Genomic DNA, 25,448 nt, shown 5'->3' on the forward strand with positions numbered 1-25,448 from the left:
CTGTTCCTGGTTAGGTGCGGTGATAACTTTCTAGCCCTGGTCTAGTTTTTTCAAAAAAATAAAAAATAAACTATGCAACAGATTATTTTTCAACAATTTATTAATAAATTATGACACTAATGTGTCAATTTTGATTCTAGATTAGATATTGGCTTCCCTTAGAACGACCATCGTGACTCATTTAATTGTTTGCAAATGGATTTTTTTTTCTTCAATATCATACCCTCTGGAAGGAGAAAATTTTACTTGCGTAGGTTACAGATACAGGTAAGTTACAAGTTTTGCGCTTCTATTTTCATATATTTATATGTTACAGATAGGTTACATGGAGTATAACACGGATACAACTCCTCAATACCCTCTGGAAAACCTCCCTGACATACACGTACGTAAATTTCTCTCCTCCGAAAGGCTCTCTTCGAGGTTTTTTTTTGGAAGATTTTCATGCTGCTTAATTCTTATGTATTTACACATCTAAAACCTATTTTTTTCAATTTTTGCATGTGTCACCTTACCTATGTATGGAAAGGTGTATCCTGCGAACGGACAATGAAGCGAATCGACCCTTTACAATAATCTTCGATGCATTACATTGTTTCTATTTTGAATGATATTGCTCTTAACTATTTTGACAGTTTCTGAATATATAGAAAAAAAATCACTTTTAATTAATTTTCTATTTTTTTTAACACAATTCTTGAACCAAAATAAAACCATCCATAAATATGTGCAGAGATGCATTAATAAAAGCACAAAATGCATGCATATACATCATTAGATATCCATTTGATCGAATCCAAGTTGACCACTCAGTTCTTATACATGTACATATCTAACACCTAAACTTTCATATTTACATCCATGCCACAAATCTTTGACATGACATCATAATACAACTATTACTAACTCATGTCTCTGAAATGAAAAAATATTACCTCAGGAATACTGATGCATCAATACTCCAACTGGGAGGTGTAACGTATACAATGGTCCCATCATAATGCCACGTGGCACGTCCTCATTGAAGTACAGATAATATTTTTTTTCTCTGAAATACACATTTTTCATGCAAAAGTTTTAACATCAAATTATTATAAATGTAAATATCAAAGTTTAGTCGTTAGATATGAAAATACATGAGAACTGTGTGGTATGTTGTATATTTCCCAAGAAACAGAAGCTTTCTCAGTTTCTCTTGAAGCTGTCTTTCTGGTTTATAAGAGTTTATAAAAAATCAGGCAGCCCAAATATAAACAATCTATAAAATCATGATAAATTCAGCAAAATTAAAAGAAAAAAAAAATCAAAATTTCCTTTCTAATCCTTCCATCCATCTTTGTTAAATCTCCTAGAAGCTAAGCCCTTCAACGAAGGATTCGAAATGGTCTTTGAGGGTGTCATTGGAGCTTCCTCCACATCCCAACCATTTCCCCAACTGTCATCCCAACCACCGTCGCCATCACTGGCTTCCTTCTTTCCTCCGATCGAAACGGGTAATCCGACCTCCAACTTCTGGTATTTCGGGTGGCCCGATTGTTGCGGCAAAAAATGGCGAAACCTAACACATAACCAGACGATGAGCACGGCCGCAGCTGCGGCGAGAACGATGCACAGAAGTGCGAAGCCTGTGGATGTGTTGAGGAATCTGGATGTGGTGAGCGTTTCACTTTTGGTTATAGGGTTGGGGATTATGTTCCTGAAGTCCAGGCTACAATTATCACCTCCTGCTTGAAGAATTAGCAACGAGTCTTTTGTATTGTCCTCTTTTACATAAACTTTCACCTGCAAAGCATTCGAAGATTTATATTTACATAAATGCCAACTTGCCTATGCATGAAAAGGTGTATTTCTGTTTTTAAAAGTTAAAATGGTGGTATTTTGATGTGTTACGAAAAATTTGGGTGGTATAAATATAGAAGGTAAAATGTAGGCGTTAGATATGTAAATATATAGGAAATGGGTGGTATGTATGTAAGTGCCCCTAAATCAAGCATGGAAAGAAAATATGGAATGGTCAAAGATAAAGTAAATTAAAGTGTTTAGTTTTATTGATTCCCTCTTCAATAGGCCTAGAACCATGTAACTCAACATGAAATTCAACAATAACAAGCTTTGAATAAAAGGATATAACTTGGAAAATAAAGCTAATAAGTGCTTAAATTACTTGGGCGGTATTTGGTAGCATGCTATTAATAAGATTTAGCAATGGATTTAACTTAAATCGAGTGAAACATTAAAAAAAAGTGAAAACTAAATCCAAAACTACATCAAATCAAAATTTCTCGCGTTCCATCTTTTTTTCTCACGTTTCATCACTTTTATGATGTCAATCTCAATTTACTAAATCTAATTGCCAGACAGATTTAATCCATCATCGCTCGTGAGCACCGTCGCACAATGCATTTGATAAATCCGGATTTCTTGGATTTGGTAAATCCTATTTAGCGTGAATATAAGGAAAAGCCAAACATCATACAAGTGCAGACACGGCTTCCATATGGCTGGTTATAGCAAATAACTTGCATGATAAATTAGGGCAAGGAATTATTCCATTGTCGATTCTGTTATGAATTCTTATTTCACTATATTCTACTAGAAATTGCAGAGAATATAACAAAACGTTTCTATAATAGTAATAGTTTGAAGTTATGTATGCACCAAATTCAACATTGATACCTAAATTTTTCATGTCAGCCTTCGGACTGCAATTAATCTAGTCCTTCAAATGAATGCACAATGAAGCATGGGCTAATATTAGAAAAAATTGTGAGGTGACCGAAGGGTTTCCAAGTATCATAAGTTAACATCAAGGATCAAGATTGAGTTTATACTCCTTTGTATTATTATGAAGATTCTTACAATGGATATTTAAAACCAGATACTATGATGAATTCTTTATGTAGAAATTCAGTAAATGAGATTTATAAAACAAAAACTAAATAGATAATGTGTAGTGCTAATTTTATGATGTTAGTAATTGTCACTTGTGGGCTCTAGAAATTCAACCTCCTTCAAAAAAGAAAGAGAACATGGAATAAGGATGAGGAAGTTTATCATGAGCTTCCGGGTCAAATTTTCAAAAGACAGATGAGATAGAAGGATAAGACACTACCTAGAGATTTCTCGCTCATTTTTTTTAGGACTTTAAGATGCAAGCCCCTATAATTAATTACATTCCTCGATAACAAGAGAGCGTTTTCAATTAAAGTAAGTCATTAGGTGTTAAGGAATCGGACTTAGCATTTAGTAGTAGCAAATTTTAAATTAAAAATTATGAAAATCATCACCGTGAGATTAAAATGGATTATGAGGGAAACGATGATGAACCCGATCATGATCTCATATTTCCGTCATCTCGGGTTGTCATAGTTCCCATTCTACTTGTCAGAGGAGGCAGTCGACCCAAACTGATAGAAGGATCATTGTCAGCAACCATGAGCTGTTTCATCCAAAAGAATTTTATAGAATTATTTTGAGCATGAATCTATTATTATACTTAATATGAAATCAATTATTTGTGAGCTTGAATAAACATTAAATTTATCCACCCTAACAAATAGTTGGGAAGGGTACATAGATTTTCGGTGATTGATTTCATTTACGTATTTTCTTAAATTTTATGATTTTGATTTTTTGATTTATGAATAGATCCCTCTAGTTGAGATTCACAATCAACATTATCAGCATTGGGGTACAATTATTACTTAACTATCAATAAAAGTACTAATCATGTCGACTCCAATTCTCATGAAGAGAATCGAGCTGAGATACTTTGAACTCAATTTTGTCAACTCTGGTCCTAATTAGGAGGATCGGACTTACTAAGTGTGGACTCAATTTTGTCATTTCTAGCCCCTATGGGAAGGAAGATCGAAATAGTCAAAGTGGGACTCAGTCTTGTCAACTCCAATTCCCGTATAAAGGATTAGCCAAGCAAGGCAGCCTGAAGGGGAGCGTGCATAATTTAATAATTTTAAACTTAATATTTATAAATGAAATTTTTTTATAAGACTTCAAAAAGTGTGAACGTTTATTGTGGTGAATTTGGCTTAAACATATAATGAGCATATGAGTATTTTAGAGAAAATTAGATTTAAGCTTAAACATATATTTTAACCCGCAATAGCATTCTCAGATATCTAAATTTAGAAATGTAGGGTGATCGTCGAAGCGCATGCAAGTGTTTGGTAGTTATAGTGCATGATTCATGGTGTATTTATATGATCTACTTTTACAATCCTTGAGGCATTTTATGTTCTTTAAAGTGATGTGCTTGATTCAACATTAATAATCTTGTACACAAATCTTAAATCATTTAATGTTCTTCAAGGTGGTGAATTTAACATGACCATAATAGCTATGGGCAATGCGCAAGCTAAAGTGTGCATGATTTTGGGATCCGAAAGTTTGTCTTCTATCTGCTATTACAAAGTGGTGCAGATCCGGTGGCAAACGTGCAAATTTTGCCTAGATCCTTCTAGTGAACCATCTTCTGTTCTCTTGTGTTGTTAGGTTTCAAATCCAATGACGTAGATTTGCATATTGGATTTCATTATATATTTCAAATTATATTACTTTCTTATATTGACTTCTCGATTTATTTAGTTCTGAAAGTTCATGAATAATAATAATCCCTTTAGGACTTTTAGTTCTGTCAAATCTGAGACGTTTAGCTCCAATAAAGTTAATTTTATATTGCCCATCAAAATTCATGCTCCTATTCTATGATGAGTTTACAAATTTGATCTTTAAAGTGAGCCATCAAATTCATTTAGACTTAGTGGACACTGTATTTTCAATCATCATTACGTTTGTGATATTTAAAGTGCAGAATATTTTATAAATTTTGCATTTTATTTTATTTTAGTTAGTCATTTGAGTGTTTAGTGGGCTGCCTTTAAGTTATGTTCCAAGTATCTCTGTCCAGATCAAATTTCAGCAACCTCCCGGAGTTATCCCCAAATAGGGGGTTGCATCAAGAAGCTGGGCCCACCCACACATATATAAGACGTTCATGGGTGATGTTTTACAACACCAAAGCCAAAAATCTTCAAACACCACCCTCACCCTGGTCTAAAAGACGTGCAGGGGTCTTCAGGTACATGTGCAAAAGCAGTAGCAAATTTTCCCTCATTAAGAAAACGAGAAAATATAATTATATTAATAATTTTCTTAGCATTTTTATTAGCATTACCATTAGTCTGAACTTGAACAGCCTCCTGAATTCATCCCCGTTTAGGGGCTACCTCGAAAGTGTTGGGCTTGCCCAACTGTTTATAAAATGTTCATGGGTGGTGTTTTACAACACCAAGACCAAAAGACTTTCAACCCACCAATTTAAGAGAAGTGTATGAGTCTTTAGATACCTGTGTAAAAGCAATAGCAGGTCTTCTTGACTCGTTAAAACAAAAGAACAAGTACTTATATTTAAAAATTGTTAGCATTTTTATTTGCATTTTATTTTCTTTTATTTAGTCATTCAGTGTTCATTGGGCTGCTTTTAAGTTGTGTTCAAGTATCACTATCCAGACTAAATTTTGGCAATCTCTCAAAGTCGTCCTCTCATAGAGGATTACATCAGAAAAGTTGGGCCCGCCCACCCATCTATATGATGGGCATGGGTGATATTTTGCAACACCAGACCCAAAATTCTTCTAATTCACTCTTCTGAAGGGTTCAGGTACCTGTGTAAAAGCAATAGCAGACTTATGCCTCCAGGAACAATGAGAACAAGTACTTATATTTATAATTTCTTAGCATTTTTATTGTTACCATCAGTCTAAACTCAAGCAACCTCCCAACGTCATCACTGTTTAGGGAGCTACCTCGCAAGTGTTAGGCCCGCCTGCCTATCTTTAAAACGTGCATGAGTGTTTTGCAACACAAGGATAAAAAACTTCTAATCTGTCAATCTGAAAGACATGCATTGGTCTTCAGGTACCTATTTAGGAGTAATAGCAAATTTTTCCGACGAGTTGGAGCAACTCGAACGGGTCCTTAACATGAAGTTTTCCCGCCGAGTTGAGACAACTAGAACGGGTACTTATAATTACTTGTTTATACCTTCTGCACTAGAAAAGACATCAGTGGCAAAATGGCAAAATCGTGCATGTTCATTGTAGTACTCCAAACAGAAAAGCATCAACGCTCTGTGCTATTGCTGACTTCGATTTATCCAATGAATCAGCCTTTTCAGCAGGTGGAATGGGAGGTTTGTTTTTTAAGTGTTTGAGCATCTTCCACTTCCACATCATGAATGTTTCTATTGTTGCCAACATAGCTTCATGAACTGATGCTGAACTCGTGGCAGCATACTTATTATTTTGATTGAATATCTCACCTTTCTACAAACGCCAAGGAAAAAAAGGAGCTGGGTGTTCGGTTGGGGGAGCTGCTTGTGCGAGGAGGTGCTTACGAGAGAGACGGAAGAGAGATTGGATTGGGGGTAAACAGCAGGCGGTTGGAGGGGGCTGGGGTGCTCTGACTTCAACAGAGATGAGGAGAGCTTGGGTTGTCTAAGCTGGGAAGCCACCGGTCTGTGAGAGAATGGAGCTGTTAGAGCGAACAAGGAAGCCAGAACCTGCTTGGTTTCACGTGAGGAAGCTACTTTGGGGCAGAGAGTAGAGATGGCTGCTATTGTGCATAAATATTGGGAGGCATTCGGTTGGGAGTCCTCCTGTCAAAGGTAGTAGGACAAGGAGATGCGGCGGAGTGCTGCTCCCCTGCAGCGTGCGAGGAGAAGCCGGAAGGAGGAGCTAGTTCGAGGCTGGTAGAAGCAAAGAACAGTCGGAAAAGGAACTAGGCATTCTGGTGTTTGGCATAGGGAAGAGCAGCTGCTGGGGGAGGAGCTGGGAGACGAGCTGCTCGGAATGGGGAGGAACGGGGGAGATGGGTTTGCGGCTTGAAGAGCAAGGAAGAGGGAGACGGAAATGAGCGCTGTCTGCTGCGTGTCCAACAAGGACGAGTAAAAAGACATGAGTCTGGATGCATCCAAAAAGCTAAATTAATTTTATTCCTATTTTTGGGGTTTTTACATACATGGAACTTGAAACTTTGTTTACAGATTTCACATCTATAAATAACAAAGTTTAGAGGGCTATGTATGTAAAATTCCCTTTATTTTTTTTTAATGTTGTTCTTTAATTTAAACCCCATTTGTTTTGTTGGGCGGCTTAATGTCTGCGGTGCAGCTCAAGGCAGCTGTGCGCGTGTGTCCGCTTAATTGGATAATTTGGAGGAAACACAGGCTGCGGGTTCAACCCAGTGGCTCGCATTACTTCGCTAATAGGAGCTACCCCGCGGAAACACTCGCGATTCTCTATGCCCCTGCCTCTCTCGCAATTCTGCCCTAAATTTCCTCTCTTGCTAATCTTGCGGGGCTCTCTCTCTCTCGCGATTCTTGCCCTAACTTTTTGGTAGTTGTTTGTGGTGAGCTTTCCATTCTTCCTCTCCCTCTATTCTCTATTCTTCGGGCCAGTTGGGATCATTCATTGGCTCCGCCATTTGTGCGATGGTTCATCTTCCTCTGAAATTCTCTTACCTTAACTATGCGATGCTTTTTGATTTTGCAAACACTTGTGTGCAATGCTTCTCCTGGGTTCTCTGTGCTCTTATACTTCGATGGCTTTCAGTTTATGTTTGATTTTAGGATTATTTTGGATTCTCTGTGATATGCTCGGATGATGATTTGAGTTCTTTATGCTATATGCTATTGATGGGCTTGGTTTTTTTCTTGCTCTATTATGTTGACTTGTTGGTCGAAAATTGGTGATGGTGGTGATTGCATGTGCATTAAAGTGGAAATACAAATGGCTAATTTGAATGTATATGAGCCATGTGTTGGTGTATGGAGATAGTGGTAGTAGTGTTGTGGATGTGTTGGTTTGTGGATGTGGTGGCAATGGTGTGTGGAGGTGGTGGTAGTGGAGTGTGGAGGTGTTGGCAGTGGTAGTGTGGATTTGTTGGTGTGTGGAGGTGGTGGTGGTGGTAATGGTGGTGTGTATGTGTTGGTGTGTGGAGGTGGTGGTAGTGGTGGTGTGGAGGTGGTGGTAGTGGTGGTGTGTTGGTGTGTGGATGTGGACGTGGTGTGGTGAGGTGTGACAGTGGTGGTGATGATATTATGACATTGTTATTTTTCTTTGAGTTGTGGTAAATATTTTGTATGACAAATATTTATGTTGATTAATTTTTTTCATGCCAGTAATATAATGGTTAAAACAAAAGAGATCAGTTCATCTGCTATGTGACATAAAGTTATGAAAATAATAGTTTACGACCTTCGTCTTAAGGAGATCGAATTGAGAAATAGATCAACAATCTATTTTAATAAGGAGAGATAGTATAATTTTATTAACAAGTTCAAGGAAAGTACAGGTTGTGAGTACGATATAATACAATTAAAAAATAAATGGGATCAACTACGAAAGAATTGAAGGGAGAATTAACGAGACTGATTTGAGATCCAATAAAGTGAACAATTGATGCTTGAGAGAATTGGTGAGCAGAGAGATTGGAGGCGAGCATTTATGAAGCATCCACTGCTTTTATCAATTTTTCATTTTTTTTCAAATGCATTAGCATGTCCTATGACTTTGTAGGTGGTGTTAAATGCGAAAAAATTTAAATAAAATGGCATCGAGGCTGAGCTGGAGGAGAAGTTAGACCGTATGATTGGTGGTGTCCATTAATGGAACACACGTGGATGCACATGTTCCAAACAATGAGAAGATCGCACTCATCAGACGATGTGATTCACCAACGCAGAATGTCGCGACTGTATGTGATTTAAACATGTGCTTCACTTTTATCATGACCGGTTGAGAGGGCAGTGCACATGACAGTCGAATTTTTAATTTTGCAACACGAACTAAAAAATACAACTTTCCTCATCCACCCACAAGTTTGCTTGAGACTGAACTAGTCAGATATTGTTCTTACTACAATACTAATTATTGTATTAATGTCAGTTAAACATTACTTGGTCAATGTTGGATATTCATTATAGAGAGGGTATCTAAAGCCCTATCCTGACACGAAATATCACATACCTAACTTTGAGAGAAATAACAATATCATTTGGGGCAAGAGAGAAATGTTCAATAAGAGACACTTTTTCTTAGGCGATGTCATTGAAAGGACTTTTAGAGTTTGGAAAATGAAATGGGTCATACTGCGCAGCATGCCTACATATCTGTTTCTCAAACAAGTGCAGATTGTGCTCGCTGCGATGACTCTCCCCAACTATATTCAGCGACATCTTTCCGACGACGTTAACTTTAGTAGGGCTGATGAAGATCATTCACATGTCATATGAATATCTTATTGAACAATCTTTGTCATAGGCTGAAATTGATGTGCCTGGGACTTGCATTCAAGATGGGGAAAGTACAAACAAGAATGTGGAGTTGAGAAAATGAATTATGGAAGGTATAGTTGGAGGCTGAATGAAGGGAATGTTTATTTTTGTTGATATTTTATTGTAATGTGTTAAAAATATTTACTGCTTATTGTATCAGTATTTTATACAAGTCATGTATATTTCTTTTTCTTATACATTTAATGTTTATTGTAACAGTATTTTATATAAATAATGTATATTTCTTTTTCCTTATGAATGCATTCTTTACCACTTGGATGACTGATGAGGCAGTCGTGGGTAATAAACAAAATCTAAATATTGCATTCTTTGTTTAAGTTTTGGAGGCCTATGATGAAACGTTCGACCTTAAGAGTTTATCTAGATGGTCTATATGTTGTTATTGGTTATTGTCACATCCGAAATCCCAAGTTGCTCTCCTTTTTTAGTGTTATGATTTTTTAGGTTTTTCTAGACGGTCTTTTTTGGGTGATATGCATATATGACACACGAACTCGATATTACGTGGGTAAAGGCAACGAAGAACCATTTTTTTATAAGGCCTGATGTTTCTTGTAATAACAGATTCGTTGGTTTATATATTGTGTTATCTAAGACCTCACAGTTGTATAAAACATTAATTGATTACTTAAATTATTATTGTTTACTAATGTTACATCTAAGGGTATGTGTTTTGTGTTGTAAGCCTTCAAGAAAAACGAGCTCGATGATTTCCGGTACCTCCAAGGAATTGTACTGCTATTGCGGACTACAATATTCACTATTTACTTTGCGACAATCAGATAGCTATGGAAGACAGTTTCACAGGTGTTCAAGGAGAACATAAAATTGTGATTTCTTTATGTGGGCGATGGGTTAGAGGATTCCACAGCTGATAGTGAACGGACGTAGAGACTTTTCTTGAAAAACAGCGACTGCATTTTAAAAATAATATTATCATAGTATTAATTGTTATTTTTAATTTTAATAGCAATGCTACTCACTGTTTAGTGATGTGTCTATTTTTATTTTGTAATATTTGAATTGATATTTGATTTAAAGTATGAAATGTACAAGTATGTATAATTTTGTTGTAAACAACGTTACAGTACAGGGGCAAAATAATTAGTTGTCCAGAAACAGCTGCAACACAACAGTTTTAGAACTAAAAAAAACAGACAGTCAGCTTATCAACAACAGTTTCCTGCAACAACTGCTGCGCAACAACTTTTAAATAAGTTGCAGCTATCCCAAACAGACCTTTAGTGTCAAGACTACTGATTGGACAATTAGACAACACATGTATAAGCAAAGGATTTGGATTTGTGGTGGGCTTTGATTCACAAGTAAGGTACATTTGAAATGATTTCTTTATTAAATCACATGTGATCTCAAAATTTATGCCAATAATTTATTTACACAACCCAAATAATATGGGTGTTGTTTCAGACTAAATTTAATATTTCGGACACATAGGCGCAGTCCGTTTTGCAAAATGAGTTTTTTCGAGCAACTTTGATGATGTTCAAAATGAATTGGTCTAAGTTGCACCTGTGTGCCGGCGGTCCGCCGTTTTCACCATGCTTTCTCCATTCGATCATGGAAGGCCTCTTCTTAAGCAACTTCGATTCTGCTAATGTGCTCGTGGGCGATCTTTTATGAATAAGAGTCTTTTGAATTACTTCATTGACTGTCAAAAAAAATTGATTTGATTTGACAACATCACATTCAATCATTGTCAATCTATCTCACAATAGATCAATTCGACTTATGGAATTGATTTGAGGGTGGGTCACCATCAATCAATTTTGAAATATAGAGTGATGACTTGCTATGATAAAAATGAGAATCGACCTCGGTAATTAAGGATGGATGTTTAAAATAAAGAAATGTGCCAAAAAAATGAGTAATAAGCAAATATGATGGGAGCTTAAGGAAAATGTTATAAAACAGCAATTAGACCGATAATGTTGCATGGAACTGAAGGTCAGCTGTAAAAGGATATTAATATCTAGGTGTGATAAACATGAGATTGCTAAAATAAGTTACATAGAAAACTAAAAGTGATAAATTAAGGAGTGTTTATATGTAAAGAAAGGTTGAAGTGACATCTACTGAAGATAAAGTGATTGAAAATAAATTTAAGTGAATTAAAAAGGGGCAACAAAAGATAAAAATGCCCGTCTTATTTATCTTTTCAAGAATTTCAAAGATATAGTCAAAAAAATACCTCTTTGTCTTCTTTAGCTTTGATTTGCATATTAGTTTGCTCCAGACTTACAACAGAAGGGGCGATGATTTTAACATCAAGAGATCCTTTTCCTTTGTTCTGAATTACAAGTGAAAGAGCTTGCGTATCTGTTCCAAAGTCAGATATGTCAAGAAAAACAAAATAAAGGCCAAATTACACAATAAATTAAAGCACTAATGGGGATAACAGCATGATAAACTGATAGAAGTTTCCCCTCTACTTAATTTTGGGTTCAATTAACACCTTCCACTTCTAAAATTTTCAATCATGTCTGTTAACGTATAAGAAAATTGGCACTTCAAGCCAAGCACAAATTCTTCATAAAATATGTGTCATGCCATCATTTATGCATGTATAAACCATTTGGGGAGGAGAGGGGAGTGAAGGGGAAATTTGATTCCACTATTTAACCACTGCATTTTATAGAATTCTTGGTCAATCTATATATGGGCTCCCTTACACAATATAAAGGCTTGAAAATAAAAAGCGGTTAACTTTATGATTCCCATTTTGCTTGCTGCTTAGCGACCATTCCATGTCACTCTATCATCAGCTAAATCATAACCAGCTTTAGTAATATGCTGAATAGGAGTCTTTGAAATAATCTATGTACCAACCACAAATTTTAAAGCTTTAGCAAACCGAGTCAAACAAAAAAACAAACAGTCCAACCTTTTCCAAGTTGCCTTGAACATAAGAGATTCTGTGGGACATATACCTCTGATAGTAGCACTGGCCATTTTACAGTAAAAAGCTCACAGAAGAAGTAAGGTCTTTGAGCATTCAGTCAAAGAGGATGGATTGGATTTCAAATTGGCCAAATCAATTGCAACCGAAATCTAAAATTAAAAGTAAAACAAATAAATCAAAATTTTGATAAAATCGAACCGAAATTTCATTCAGTTTAAACTGCTCGATTATGAACAAAACAAAATTTAGTTGTTAGTTGGAGTTTGTTTATAAACAAACATCAAGGATTACATATCTTACATATATAATATCAATTTAATTTCATGTATCTCTTATTTAATTTTGAATTTCAGTTTTTGGTTTGTTCGGTTAAATAAAAAATAAAATTGAGCAAATAACCAATAACCAAATGTTGAGGTTTTAAAAATAAAAAACGGAAACACATTTTGGAACCGAGCTAAATTAATTAAACTTGTGTGGTTCGGTTAGGTTTTTTTCGGTCTTGACCAAATAATGCACACCGCTAATTTGGTTGATGCATGCATATAAACAATACCTTTATACAACAGATAGAAAATACTTCCCAATAAAAGTTCAAAAACCTAATATTTCATATTGAGATTTCTGGTCTTACATAAAGAGGTCAGGCATCTACATAACCAGTGGATCCAGCATTTTATAATATCTTCTCAAGATTCATCACCCTTACGAGTTAGATCTTCGTATGAAGGAAAAAACATACATAAAGCCAGTAGTTACTACTAAGACCATTTCCCAACAGGGGAGAGGTGTTTGGCTTCCTCAAAATTTATTGGGTGAGAGGTATAGCATCCACGTTGTTTACTTTTTATACCTGTTCTAGTTTAGCTTTACATAAGCTTGCGCTTCCTCCTCTTGCTCAGTGTGCGTGTTCTCATGTCTTGCATTAGCATTTGGTGTTACTAGGAAGGGTTACATATAAGATAATAAAATGAGGGAAATTTATACACAACACAGTTCTCATGTATTTACATATGCAGCACCCGAAATTTCATATTTACATTTATAACACCTTCATATCATAAACCTCTATGCATGAAAAGAAGTAGAAGTATTTCACTTTTAAAAAGATAGTGATGGTGATATTTTTGATGTGATGTTAAAGATTAAAGTGATATGCATATAAATATGAATATTGAAGCGTTAGAAATGTAAATAAATAAGAATAGATTGGTATGTATGTCAATGCCCCATAAAATTAACAAGTATTTATTTTTTTTTATCACAATTTTTTTCAATACTGTCTTGGCCATGGCAAGAGAATACTGCCTTGGTCATGGCAAAGGAAATTGTGGAAATCTAAGAAGATTTGGTTATTTTCATATTTACCTCTCACATGTAGGCCAGCCACCAACTCCAAAATTTGAAGGATTTAATTGGGATACCTTGGGAAACATTTGATTAGTTTATTCCCTTCCAATTTTATGTTTTTCTATTCTTTTTTTTCAGAATTATTTCCTTTCCTAATTTAAGTGAGATATGCTTGTAAAAAGAGGGATTGATTTCCCTATATATATGTATCCTATTTGTGAATAATGAATAAAAGAATTTACTCCCCAAGTAAACTCTACATGATATCAAAGCTTCAGATCTTACCCTAGCCGCCGGACCACCTATGTCAGGTTGAATCTTTTTCCTGCATCCAGATCTCCTTTCTGTCGGCGCTGGAAAGTCCTGCAGGCAGCCGAATCTTCTATCGGCAGTCCCCATCCTCTGCAGGCCCCTTTCTCTTTTGCAGCCAGTCGAAACTTCTATAGCAGGCAACCAGATCTCAATCCCTTTTCTCCCATCTACAGGTAGTTCGATCTCCTATCATGTTTCTCTGCAGGCCCTCCTATCTGGTTTCGCCGCAAGCCCTCCTATCCTGATTTCCCCGCAAGCCCTCCTATCATGTTTAGGTGCAGGACCATAGCCTCCTTTCCTTTTTCCTTATAGGCCCTCCTATCCTAATTTCCTACGAGACCATAGCATCCCTACCTGCAGCCTATCAAGCCAGCCTTCCAATAGAAAAGCAGTGGTGGCAAGCATAAGCACCAACAACAACGACAGCAAGCGACTGCAGTTAACTCCCTTCCTACAACTAGAAGCATCCCTAAATATGCTTCGGGATGATGAACAATACGAGATTAAGAAGTTACGTTTTAATCCGGATGTTAATTCTAAATCAGATTTCAGAGAGTGTATCCAGACGACTCCTAAACTCCCTAATATTATCACAAATCATAAAGTCAATGGCGATAATTTCCTTCAATGGTTTCAATCCGTGTTTATGTACATTTGTGATAAAGGAAAAGAATAACATCTCACGGGAGAGGGCGCCGTTTTTTAGATCACTAACTCCAACTACCGCACATGGAAGAATCGAGATCATATGGTTATGTTTTGGTTAGCCAACTAAATGACTATTGAGGTGGGAGAGAATTTTCTGCGATACAAATGAAAAAAAAGAAACATATTTCCAGCACAAAGAGCACTGTAGAATTGTTTCAAATCGAAACTAAACTTCATGAACTCTGGCAATGGCAGCTAAGGGTCACAATATTTCAATATTTTATCAAAGTATTGGTTCTAATTGAATATATTTGAGGCACGTGTGGAAATGTCCACAAGATGCCATGACATTTAAATACATCATCAAGAAGAAGAGGACCATCAAATTTATAGTAGGAATAACTCAGGAATTGGATGAGGTAAGAGGAAGGATCATGAGAACAAAGCCTCTTACATCTCCCCGTGAAGCCTTTGTTGATGTTAGGAGAGAGAGAAAAGAGCAGAAAGAAGCTGATGCTAGAAATGGGAGAGAGTGCAAATGAATATCAATTTTGGAATGCACTTGATGACAAATACACAACAAACCCACCTACTAATCTTCCTACTCCTCTTCCACCCGACTCTCCTACTCTTATTGAGGATATCCAACCAACCCAACCTAAAGTCCACAACAAAAAACTTCGTGTGTACACTAGGAGGAAGAGGAATCTTAAGCAACTGGAAGATAAATTTCAAAGACAAAATTGCTCCAACCAAAACCCTAGTCCACATTTACTTCAAGTTTCGGGATGAGAGTAGTCTGGTACTCATGAGTTGCCCTCTTCTTCTTCTAATGCTGATGATAAGAAAAGTTGTACGAGATAGCCAATTCGGGATTATGTAGCTTATGGAAAACTATCCTCGCCCTATAGAGCGTTTATATATACCCTTGATAATATGCAAATTCTTAAATTCATTCATGAAGCTCTTACAAATCTAGAATGGAGGGAAGCAGTGGAAGAAGAGATTCGAGCAAACTCAGAATGATTCCAACAAACACCTTGTATGCAAACTCAGAAAGTCTTTTCATAGGCTTAAACAAATACAAAGAGCGTGGTTTGAAACATTTGCTAAAATTATGAAATCCAATTAATAATCTTAAAGTCAAGTTGATGATATATCGTTTATAAAATATGCTTAGGCAGACAAGATTGTTGCACTAATCGTATATGTAAATGACATGATTCTTACTAGTGATGATGAAAGAGAAATTCTTAAAATCAGAAAGTGTTGGCCGTTTAGTTTGGAAATCAAGAACCTAGAAAACATAAGATATTTTCTAGGTATGGAGGCAACAAGGTCCAAGAAAGGGATTGTATATCACAGAAAAAACACGTCCTAGATCTGCTAAAGAAAATAGGACTGATTGTATGCAAACCTGTTGATACTCCAACGGAATCCAAAAAGAAAACTAAAAGGGAAAAATAAAGTACATCTATGGATAAGGGAACATACCAAAAATCAATAGGAAAATTCATCTATCTGTCATATACTAGGGCAGATAATGCATATTCTGGCAGCATTATGAGTCAACACATGAATAGCCCAAATGAAGAGCATTTAGAGATGGTTTATAAGATTATGAGATTTCTCAAAAAGGCCTTTGATCATGGATTAATTTTAGAGAAAACTATAAATAGAGAAGTGAAAGTCTACACTTATGCTAGTTGAGTGGGAAAAATCACTGACAGAGGATCCACTATAAGTTATTGCTCATATGTATGAAAAAAATTTGGTTATATGGAGAAGTAAAAAGTAAGTTGTTATTTCGAGAAGCAAAGCAGAATCATTGTATAGGGCACTTGTCTTGGGGATCAGTAAAGGGATCCAGATCTATAAATTGTTAAGGGAACATGGATGTTCTTCCAATAGGCATATACAAATGTTCTGTGATAATCAAGCAGCTATCAATATTGCAAAGAATCTTGTGCATCATGATAAGACCAAACATATTGAAGTGATAGACATTTCATCTCTGGAAAAGGTCGATGGGGTAATTATACAGTTCAACTACATCCCGACACACAAACAAGTTGTTGATGTCTTCACCAAAGCTCTTCATTTCAATGTTTTCTCAAGCTTGGTCTCTACAACATCTACGAATCAACATGAGGAGTGTGGAAATCTGAAAAGATTTATTTTTTTCATATTCACCTCTCTTGTGGGTCGGCCAACACCTCCAAATCATGAAGAATTTGATTGGGATATCACGAAAAACATTCGATTTATTTATTCTCTTCTTATTTTATGTTTCTTTATTTTTTATTCAAAATTATTTCCTTCTCTAATTTTAGTGAGATATGTTTTAATAAATTTGTAAATAAAGAGGGATTAATTTTTCTATATATATGTACCCTATTTGTAAAAAGAATTTTACTCCCAAGAAATTCTATGTAAATAAATGGTAACAACAACAAAACCTTAATCCCACTACGTGGGGTCGGCTACATGAATCCTTTTTCTCCACTGCGTCCTATTTAGTGTCATATTTTCATTTAATTCTAGTGAATTAAGATCATTTTTAATACAATAAGCCCAAGTCTTCCTAAGTCTGCCTCTGCCTTTCTTAACACAAGTCGAATAAAAAAAATATGACCAAACCATCTAAGACGACTCTATCTAATTTTGTCCGCCATTGGAGCTACTCCAACCCTATCATGAATATATTCATTTCACAATTTATCTCCAAGTGTAAAGCCACTCATCCACATAAACATTCTTATTTCAGTAACTCTTAGCTTAACTTTATGCTTCTTTTTAAAGGCAAGCATTTTGCGCCATTAAGCATTGCATGTCTCACCACCATCTTATAAAATTTTTCTTTCAGTCTAAGTGGTACTTTTCTATCACACAATAGGCCCGATGCATTCCTCCACTTCAGCCAACCAACTTGAATTCTACTAATAACTTCCCCATTTATATCACCATCACTTTGAACAATAGACCCAAAATATTTAAAACTTTCACACATTTTAATAATATGATCACTCATAGTTACATCTCTGTCATTAGCGCTACTACTACTAAGATTACATTGCATGTATTCAATTTTAGTTCTACTCAAACGAAGGTCTTTAGATTTCAAAATAGACCTCCATAATTCAAATTTTTTTTGTTCACTTTCTCTAGTCTTATCTACAAGAAGGATATTATCATCGAAAAGCATACACCAAGGTAAATCCTCCAGTAAAAGTCTAGTAAGTGCATCCATAACTAAAGCAGAAAATTTGGGCTTAAAGTTGATCCCTGATGTAATCCAACTGAAATAGGAAAATATTTGGTCAATCCTCCTTTTGTTCGAACGAAAGTAACATTTATAGTATACATATCTTTAATGGCTTGAATATAAGTCATATCAACAATCTTCTTCTCTAGAACTCTCCAAAGGATATCTCTTGGAATCTTAACGTAAGCTTTTTCTAAATTAATAAAAATCATATGTAGATCCTCCTTATTCTCTCTGTACTTCTCCATCAAACCTCTCAATAAATGTATAGCTTCCATAGTAGACCTGCTCGCCATAAATCCAAACTGATTATGAGAAATTTTTGTAATACTTCTTAACCTATGTTCAATTACTCTCTCCCATAATTTTAAAGTATGACAACTTAATTCCTCTATAATTTGCACACTATTGTACACCCCTTTATTCTTAAAAATGGGGGACCAAAATACTATTTTTCCACTCCTCAGGCATCTTTTAATTTTTAAAATAATAATAAAGAGAAATAATATTAAAGAGTTTTGTAAGCCAAGAAACTCCCAAATCTCCTAAATATTTCCACACTTCAATTGGGATATCATCTGGTCCTACAGACTTTCCACCCTTGGTTTTCTTTAGAGCCTTCTCAACTTCTTTTTTGCTAATGCGACGTTAAAAATGAAACGTTTTATTATTATTCACGATATTAAAATCACTAAGATCGATCGTATTTTCAGAAACTTCATTAAAAAGTTTATCAAGTAACTCACCCATCTATGTTTAATATCTTTTTCTAAGAAAAGTACTTTTTGATTTTCAGATTTATACACTTTACTTGAGTTAAATCTTTACTTTTCTTTTTTCTTTGTTTGGCTAGTTTATACATATATTTTTTACCCTCATTAGTATCTAATCTATTATAAAGATCATTAAAAGCAAAATTTTTAGCGTCACAGATTATTTTTTTAAACTCTCTACGGGTCGTTTGATATTTTTCTTAGTTCTCTAAGCTTTTACATTTAAACCAATTTTTATAACATAGTTTGTTATATTTTATCTTTTCTTGCACATTATTATTTCACCACCAACTATTTTTATTTATAAAAACTTTTTCTTTTGATTCTCCAAGCACATATTTTGTTACTTATTTAATAATGTTTGTTACTTTATTCCACATAACATTTGCTTCTTCATGAATATCCCAAATTTTGAAATCTTAAATTTTACTCATAAAAATAATTTTATTTGTGTCTTTTAAGTTTTTTCATCTAATTCTCCGATGTTGAGTCCTAGTATTCTTTATTTTACAACTTTTAATTTTAAAATCTAGAACTAATAAACGATGTTGGGTAATTAAATTTTTACTTAGAATGACCTTATGACCTTACAACCTTTACAATCGCGACGATCTCTTCTTCTCATAAGAAAATAATCAATTTGTGTTTTATTAGATCCACTCTTATAAGTAATAAGATGCTCATCTCTTTTCTTGAATAAAATATTAGTAACTAATTCCTTAAATTTAATATAAATAAATGGTAGATCTTAAAAAAAATAATTCCTTAAATTCAAACTTTTTTCTTTGGCCCTCACTTTCCCTTCTTGTCAACATTTTATAGAGGATGTGACTATCTTTCATTTTAAACTAGATGTTGCCTTCTTCAACATCATCCATCTATTTTAGGAGGCTTAGCAGTAATGGACCGATCCTTGCTTTTTCTCCCATGTTTGACTGTCAATTGAGTTATATACACAATTTATTATAGATGATTTAGTTATGCAGGGCATCATAGGGTCAAGTATTCCGAATACGATTAAATGATTTGATGAATAAAACTTAATAAATCAAGATAATCCACAGTTTCAAGGCTGTCAATTAAATAATCATACATTTTCTTTTGAAATAATTCAAAACTTACACACTTTATCCCGAATAATAATTCAACGATCATCAACAACAACCACAAAAAAGCCTTAATCCCGCTACGTGGGGTCGGCTACTTGAATTATTTTCCTCCATTGCGTCCTATCTAATGTCATATTTTTATTTAGTTTTAATAAATTAATATCATTTTTATACAATAAGCCCAAATCTTCTTAGGTCTACCTCTGTCTTTCTCAACATAAGTCGAATCTAAAACATCTACTCTCCTAATCGGACCATCAGATGGTCGACATTTAATGTGACCAAACCATCTAAGATGACTATCTCTAATTTTGTCTGTCACTGGAGCTACACCAACCCTATCACGAAGATATTTATTTGGCATTTTGTCTCTAAGTGTAAACCACTCATCCACCTAATACCTAATCATTCTCATCTCGCATCTCGGCAACACTTAACCTAGTATTATGCTTCTCTTTTAAAGGCAAACATTCAATGCCCATTCTCACCACCGTCTTATAAAACTTTCCTTTTAGTATAAGCGGTACTTTTCTATCACACAAAAGACCCGAAGCATTCCTCCACTTCAACCAACCAACTTGAATTCAACCATTAACATCCCCATGTATAATTCAACGATCATCAAAATTTAAAAATGCTGTGAAAATATTGAAACCGCCAAAACACCAAAATCAATCACGATTCACATCAAAATAAAAATTAAAAAAAAAACTAATTAAAACTCTCAGCGAAAATATGAAACTGAAGTGACTCCTCAAGAAATGTTGTGGTTACTGCTGAAGATAGATATTTTTTTTTCTAGATAATGAGGTCAACCTTTCTTGAAGGATCTGTACTGGAACATTTAATCTAGCAGAAAAAATTATGATCTAGCTTATGTGGTTGCGAAAGAACTTGGAGATCAAAGAACTGCATCTAAACATGGTGATAGTAGAGATCATGTTGGCACGGTAGTTTTTCACAATAATCATTGATTCTTTTGGAAGAGCTAAAATAAGTGATCCGCAGATTAATAATGAGGGATTCCAAGTGTTGGCATCTAGGATACTAGAAGTAATATCCAATTCCAATGTTAAAGCTGACTTGCAAAAAAAAAAGGAGGGGGGGGTGGGGGGGGTTCATTTACATGCACACAATTCTTATGTAGTTACATATCTCACGCCAAACTTCATATATACACACATAGCACTCGAATCTTTAGCATCACATCGGAAAAAAGTATTATTGCCACTTTTTAAAAGAAGAATACACCATTTCATGCATAGTTTTAAGGCACCAAAGTGCATGTCTGTAAATGTGAAAGTTTTGGCATGAGACATGTAAATTCATAAGAATTGTGTGCTAGGTAAATAAATTTCCCAAAAAAAAAAAACATTGCATATTGACATGCATCAATTTTACGACATTTTACCTGTTATTTTCCCTGCATTTTAAATTTCAAATTCATTTATTTATCACATATTTAAGCTTGAAAGGAATTTTTGTTCATGTTGTGCAGAATGCAGAAATTGAGCACGAACGAGATAAAACAAGAAAATTCAAATAAAAAATGCCCCGAAGTTGCCTGACCATGCCTAAAGATGACGTGACCATGCCACTAATCGATCAAGACCGGCGTGACCAAGCCAGAAATGGCGTGACCACGCCAGAAATGGCATGACCATGACCATGCCATAATATTTAGTAAGGAGGAGTGACCACCACGCCGGCCCTAACAGAAGAATGGTGTAACCACATTGACGAGCAGAAAATACTTTAAAAAGGAGATTTGATGGCCCAAACCGTAGTGCTTGCTACAAAATCAGATCTTAGGGCTTCTAAGGGAGAGTTTTGCATCAGAGAAGGCTTGGAGGCTGAAAGAAGAGATATTAGGAGAGGCTTTGAGGGATCTCTTGAGGATTGTCTTCCTCTTTAGGTAGGAACCTTCAAGGGAGAGTTTTTCTTTGCATTGTGAGTTGTAAGAGAATGTGTATGAGAGTAAGGATTGCTGCATTTATAGAGGAAACGAATTCTTGTAAGTTTTTCTTGCTTTTATTGCTTACAATGGATTTTCATTTAATGTCTTTCGCTATGGTTTTCTTCGTGATGAGCGACTAAACTTTTCTTCGTGTCTCTGCGTGTAGGAAACAGTGGATTTATCGTAATTTTTCCATAATGATTTTCTTTAATCATTTTCTTGAGTTTTTTATGACCTATGTCGTTGGTTAACCTCTGATCTTCATTTACTCCTAGTTTGGTCTACTAGGAAGTTAAAATGTTTTGTAAAACTACGATCTAAAACCGTTGGGTAGTAAAAATGAAGGGTTAATCATAGAATTCCGAGATGATGGACAAATTCCAGTGGAATTCTGTAATCATTCCAGGGGATCGAAAAAGTCATGCGGAAAACCATGGGGATTGAGGAAGACTAAATTTCATGGATTCTATGTTTTGTTTGACCTAGACATAGGCATAAGGAATACCTTATCCCCAATTAACAACAACAATGTAGGAAAACATTCAAAAAAGTCACAATCCTCATGATCCCCAAATCACATAAGCACGAGCCTCATCTATCTTTAAGGAACTTACAAATTTTCTCTCATGTTTTATATTTTCTTTTACCGTTAAGTATTCTATTGTCTTAGGACCTTAGGACTTAAAAAACTTCTTGTGATAATAGCCAAGCAAGGTTCACTAAATCAACAGACTAAAATTTTTTCTGTGGAAGCGAATATTACACTTTCTCTGTGAGATCGATAAGCGGTACTCTTGAACCGCATTATTACTTGACACGTGCACTTGCGTTGAATGACCAACTTACTTCGCGATAAGTTTTGGCACGTCACATAGATGATACTTGTTTCAGGGGAGAGTGGTGCTAATGCGTAATATTTTGGAATGGGGTGAAGTGAAGGTCTATCATGGTTTTAGTTCAGGTGGCATCATTCAATGTCCATTCCATTTTTCCTATTCAGTTGGATATAGGGGTGTAAGTGAGCAAAGTCGGGCGGGCCAACTCAAACTGGGCTTGTTAACGAGCTCTTGAGTCGAGCTTATTGAGTCACATGCTCAAAGTCAAGATTATATTCGAGCTTGTATATTATAAGAGCTCAAGCTCGAGCTTAGCCTGACTCAGCTTGAGAGCTCAACGGGTCAGTTCAATTACATTAAGTAATCTAATTTTCTTATAATAAATAATATTTTTACTATTTCATAAATTGTAAATATGTCTTCATCAAAATCGAGCTTTCGAGATGAGCTCGAGTCAAACATAACTATCAAGAGCTGAGTTCGACCTTATGTTATGAGCTCAAGTCAAGCTGAGGCTTGAGCTCGACTCAACCATGCATCTCACAAGTCAAGCTCAACTTGCCTCATTTACACCCATATTTGAAAACTTGGTGTTATTCTAACTAAGAATAGGAGTGAAAATTAAGATCCCTTTATTACATATCTATCCAATTCCCATCAATGCTCAGTGCATCATAGCAATTGGGAGATTTGGTTTGTAGGGGACGCATTAGGGCATTGATAACCATTTCTAATGCTACTTTTAGTTTTGCTTCTAGATTAGCTTTGTCATTGCTACAGCCTAACATGACTTCAAGTTAATACTTCATCCATACTTCCTTTGGCGCTTTGAAAATTCTAAAGATTGTGTTATGGATCTTCCAATAATTGTTTCCCACATATGTGATGAGTTCACTGATTGGACTGACAGAATTACTTGAGGTATGATTTAACCTGCTTAAAAAGGTCAAACTGTTTGATTTTAAGCTCTTTGGATTCTTATATTAGAAGCTTTTGAAGGGTTGCTTGTTCAAAGTTCTAACAGTTTAACTTAATTTTTTCTCCTGATTTTTTGCTCCTCCCAATCAAAGATAATGTCATATTATCTTCAATACTACGTACTAACTCTATAAATTTGTTTAGAAGCTGTAAATGTACTTCTAATCCTAAAGCAATGCAGAACTCCTTAATGTACTAAATGGCACTAAATTATATGCTGAATAGACAATTAACAGAATATACTTGTCGACATCTAATATAAATATCATGACAAATAAGCATATGTACTGCTACTGCTTCTGAACTGCTTAATATAACACTTACCCAACAACTCAGCGGGCATTTAAATGACATAAAATGCCATTTTTTAAAGGAAGATTTACATGCATATCACTAAATTCCTCTGTATTTGCATATCTAACAGCTAAACTTCAATTTTTACATGCTTGACACTTTATTTATGCATGAAACTGTGTGTTTCACTTTTTTAAAAGTTAAAACATTTTAGATGTGATATGAAAGATTTGGATGCAATAGATGTAAAATAGTAAAGTTAAGGTGTTAGATATGTAAATATATAGGAATGGGTGGAATGTATGTAAATGCCCTATTTTGTAAAGTAAATGAGACATATCCATATCTAGATATCTGATCAACAAGATAGGTTTGAAATAAATCCACTGTGATATATTCTGAGGAAATACCTGTTCCTGGTACTCTCAGACAAGCAACCAATTTGGTCTTCTTGTCAACACATCTGTTGGATGGATCACATCCTGCTGCCTGAGAGTCAACAGTACGTGGCTTATCTTTATTTGATCCGTCGTCAAAAGTTTCCTTGATAACCTCACCGGAAGCCTTCGGATCCTCCAAAGGTTTATCTTTTTCCTCACTCAAATTCTTCTCTTTGTCCTTGACAGAATTTGTTGGTGTTTCCTTTTGAGAACTGCCGCCTTGATCTTTCTCCTTCTTCTCACCATCTACTTTCGCAAGATCAGGAACATTTTTTGTACCACTTAGAACTACAGCATGGCTACTAGTGTTAGACGTTGAAAGTCCACTGGAATCGCCCTAAATTCGAAGTGCCAAATGCCATGAAAGAGTCAGCGTAACACAGCTTGAAGGTTCAATTAATCTCTGAATCAAATTGCACAACACCAAAAAGACAACATTCTATCATGATTATCAGAAATGTCACTCAAATTCACAGTCTCACAAATCCGGAGTGAAACTTCAAATATCAAACAATCAAAAACTAGACCGCGAGTTCGATATGATCAAAAGAATGGAAATTCAGTTAAGAAATATGTCTTGGTGTGAGTATTTCTAAGCTCGGCAGAGATATAAGCAAACAGAAGCAATTAGTTCAAAGCTTACCTCGGCTGAAGCGTTACCAAAGAAAAGCATATGCAGCATAAGAACAGCCAGTAAGTAAACACCGCCGACCTTCATCTCTTCTTATACTATCTTCTTCTCTGCTGAAGATTAGGCAACCCTACAGAAACGAAAACCCTATCTCTATCTCAGCCCTCTACCTTACCTAGCAAGATAGAAGCAGCCAAAATCAAGCAATATCCATTAATCCCAAAGACCTCCTTCTAAAGAAAAGGACAAAGCCTAGAATCTGATGCTTGACGAGGCTTCACAGAGAAGGGGAAAGAGAACCCCATCTCTCGAACTGAAATCAAGCGAGGAAGAAGAAAAGCTGTGCGGATTTGTCCTCCAATTTCGGCTGGAAGAGAGAAATTGAGGATTGCCGGCGCTCGGAGTCCGCGTTCATGAAATACCTCAGGATATTAGGTATGTATTATCACATAAGAATGAGAACGATGATGAAATTTCTTTGAGTGAGGTAAAAAGTTTAAATTTCACATATTATTTTTTAGGCAATTTTTTTTTTTAAATAAATAAATAAGAGTGAAAA

General features: G+C 35.3%; 1 protein-coding gene across 2 annotated transcripts; it reads right to left on the minus strand.

Annotated features, from left to right (window-relative positions):
- Positions 1–780: 780 nt before the first annotated feature.
- LOC110027557 lies at positions 781–25,318 on the minus strand. Of its 2 annotated transcripts, XM_020729047.1 has the most exons (5): positions 25,117–25,318; positions 24,902–25,019; positions 24,229–24,595; positions 11,586–11,713; positions 781–1,782 (listed from the first exon to the last, which is right to left on the minus strand). In XM_020729047.1, the coding sequence occupies exons 2-5, from the start codon at positions 24,974–24,976 to the stop codon at positions 1,318–1,320; spliced, it is 1,035 nt and encodes a 344-aa protein (XP_020584706.1). In that variant the 5' UTR covers positions 24,977–25,019; positions 25,117–25,318; the 3' UTR covers positions 781–1,317. The 2 variants fall into 2 exon arrangements, with proteins under 2 accessions (XP_020584706.1, XP_020584705.1); XM_020729046.1 differs by having other exon boundaries at positions 24,902–25,318.
- Positions 25,319–25,448: the final 130 nt, after the last annotated feature.

This window comes from Phalaenopsis equestris, unplaced genomic scaffold (genome assembly GCF_001263595.1).
Source record: "Phalaenopsis equestris unplaced genomic scaffold, ASM126359v1 Scaffold000428, whole genome shotgun sequence".
Classification (NCBI taxonomy): domain Eukaryota; kingdom Viridiplantae; phylum Streptophyta; class Magnoliopsida; order Asparagales; family Orchidaceae; genus Phalaenopsis; species Phalaenopsis equestris.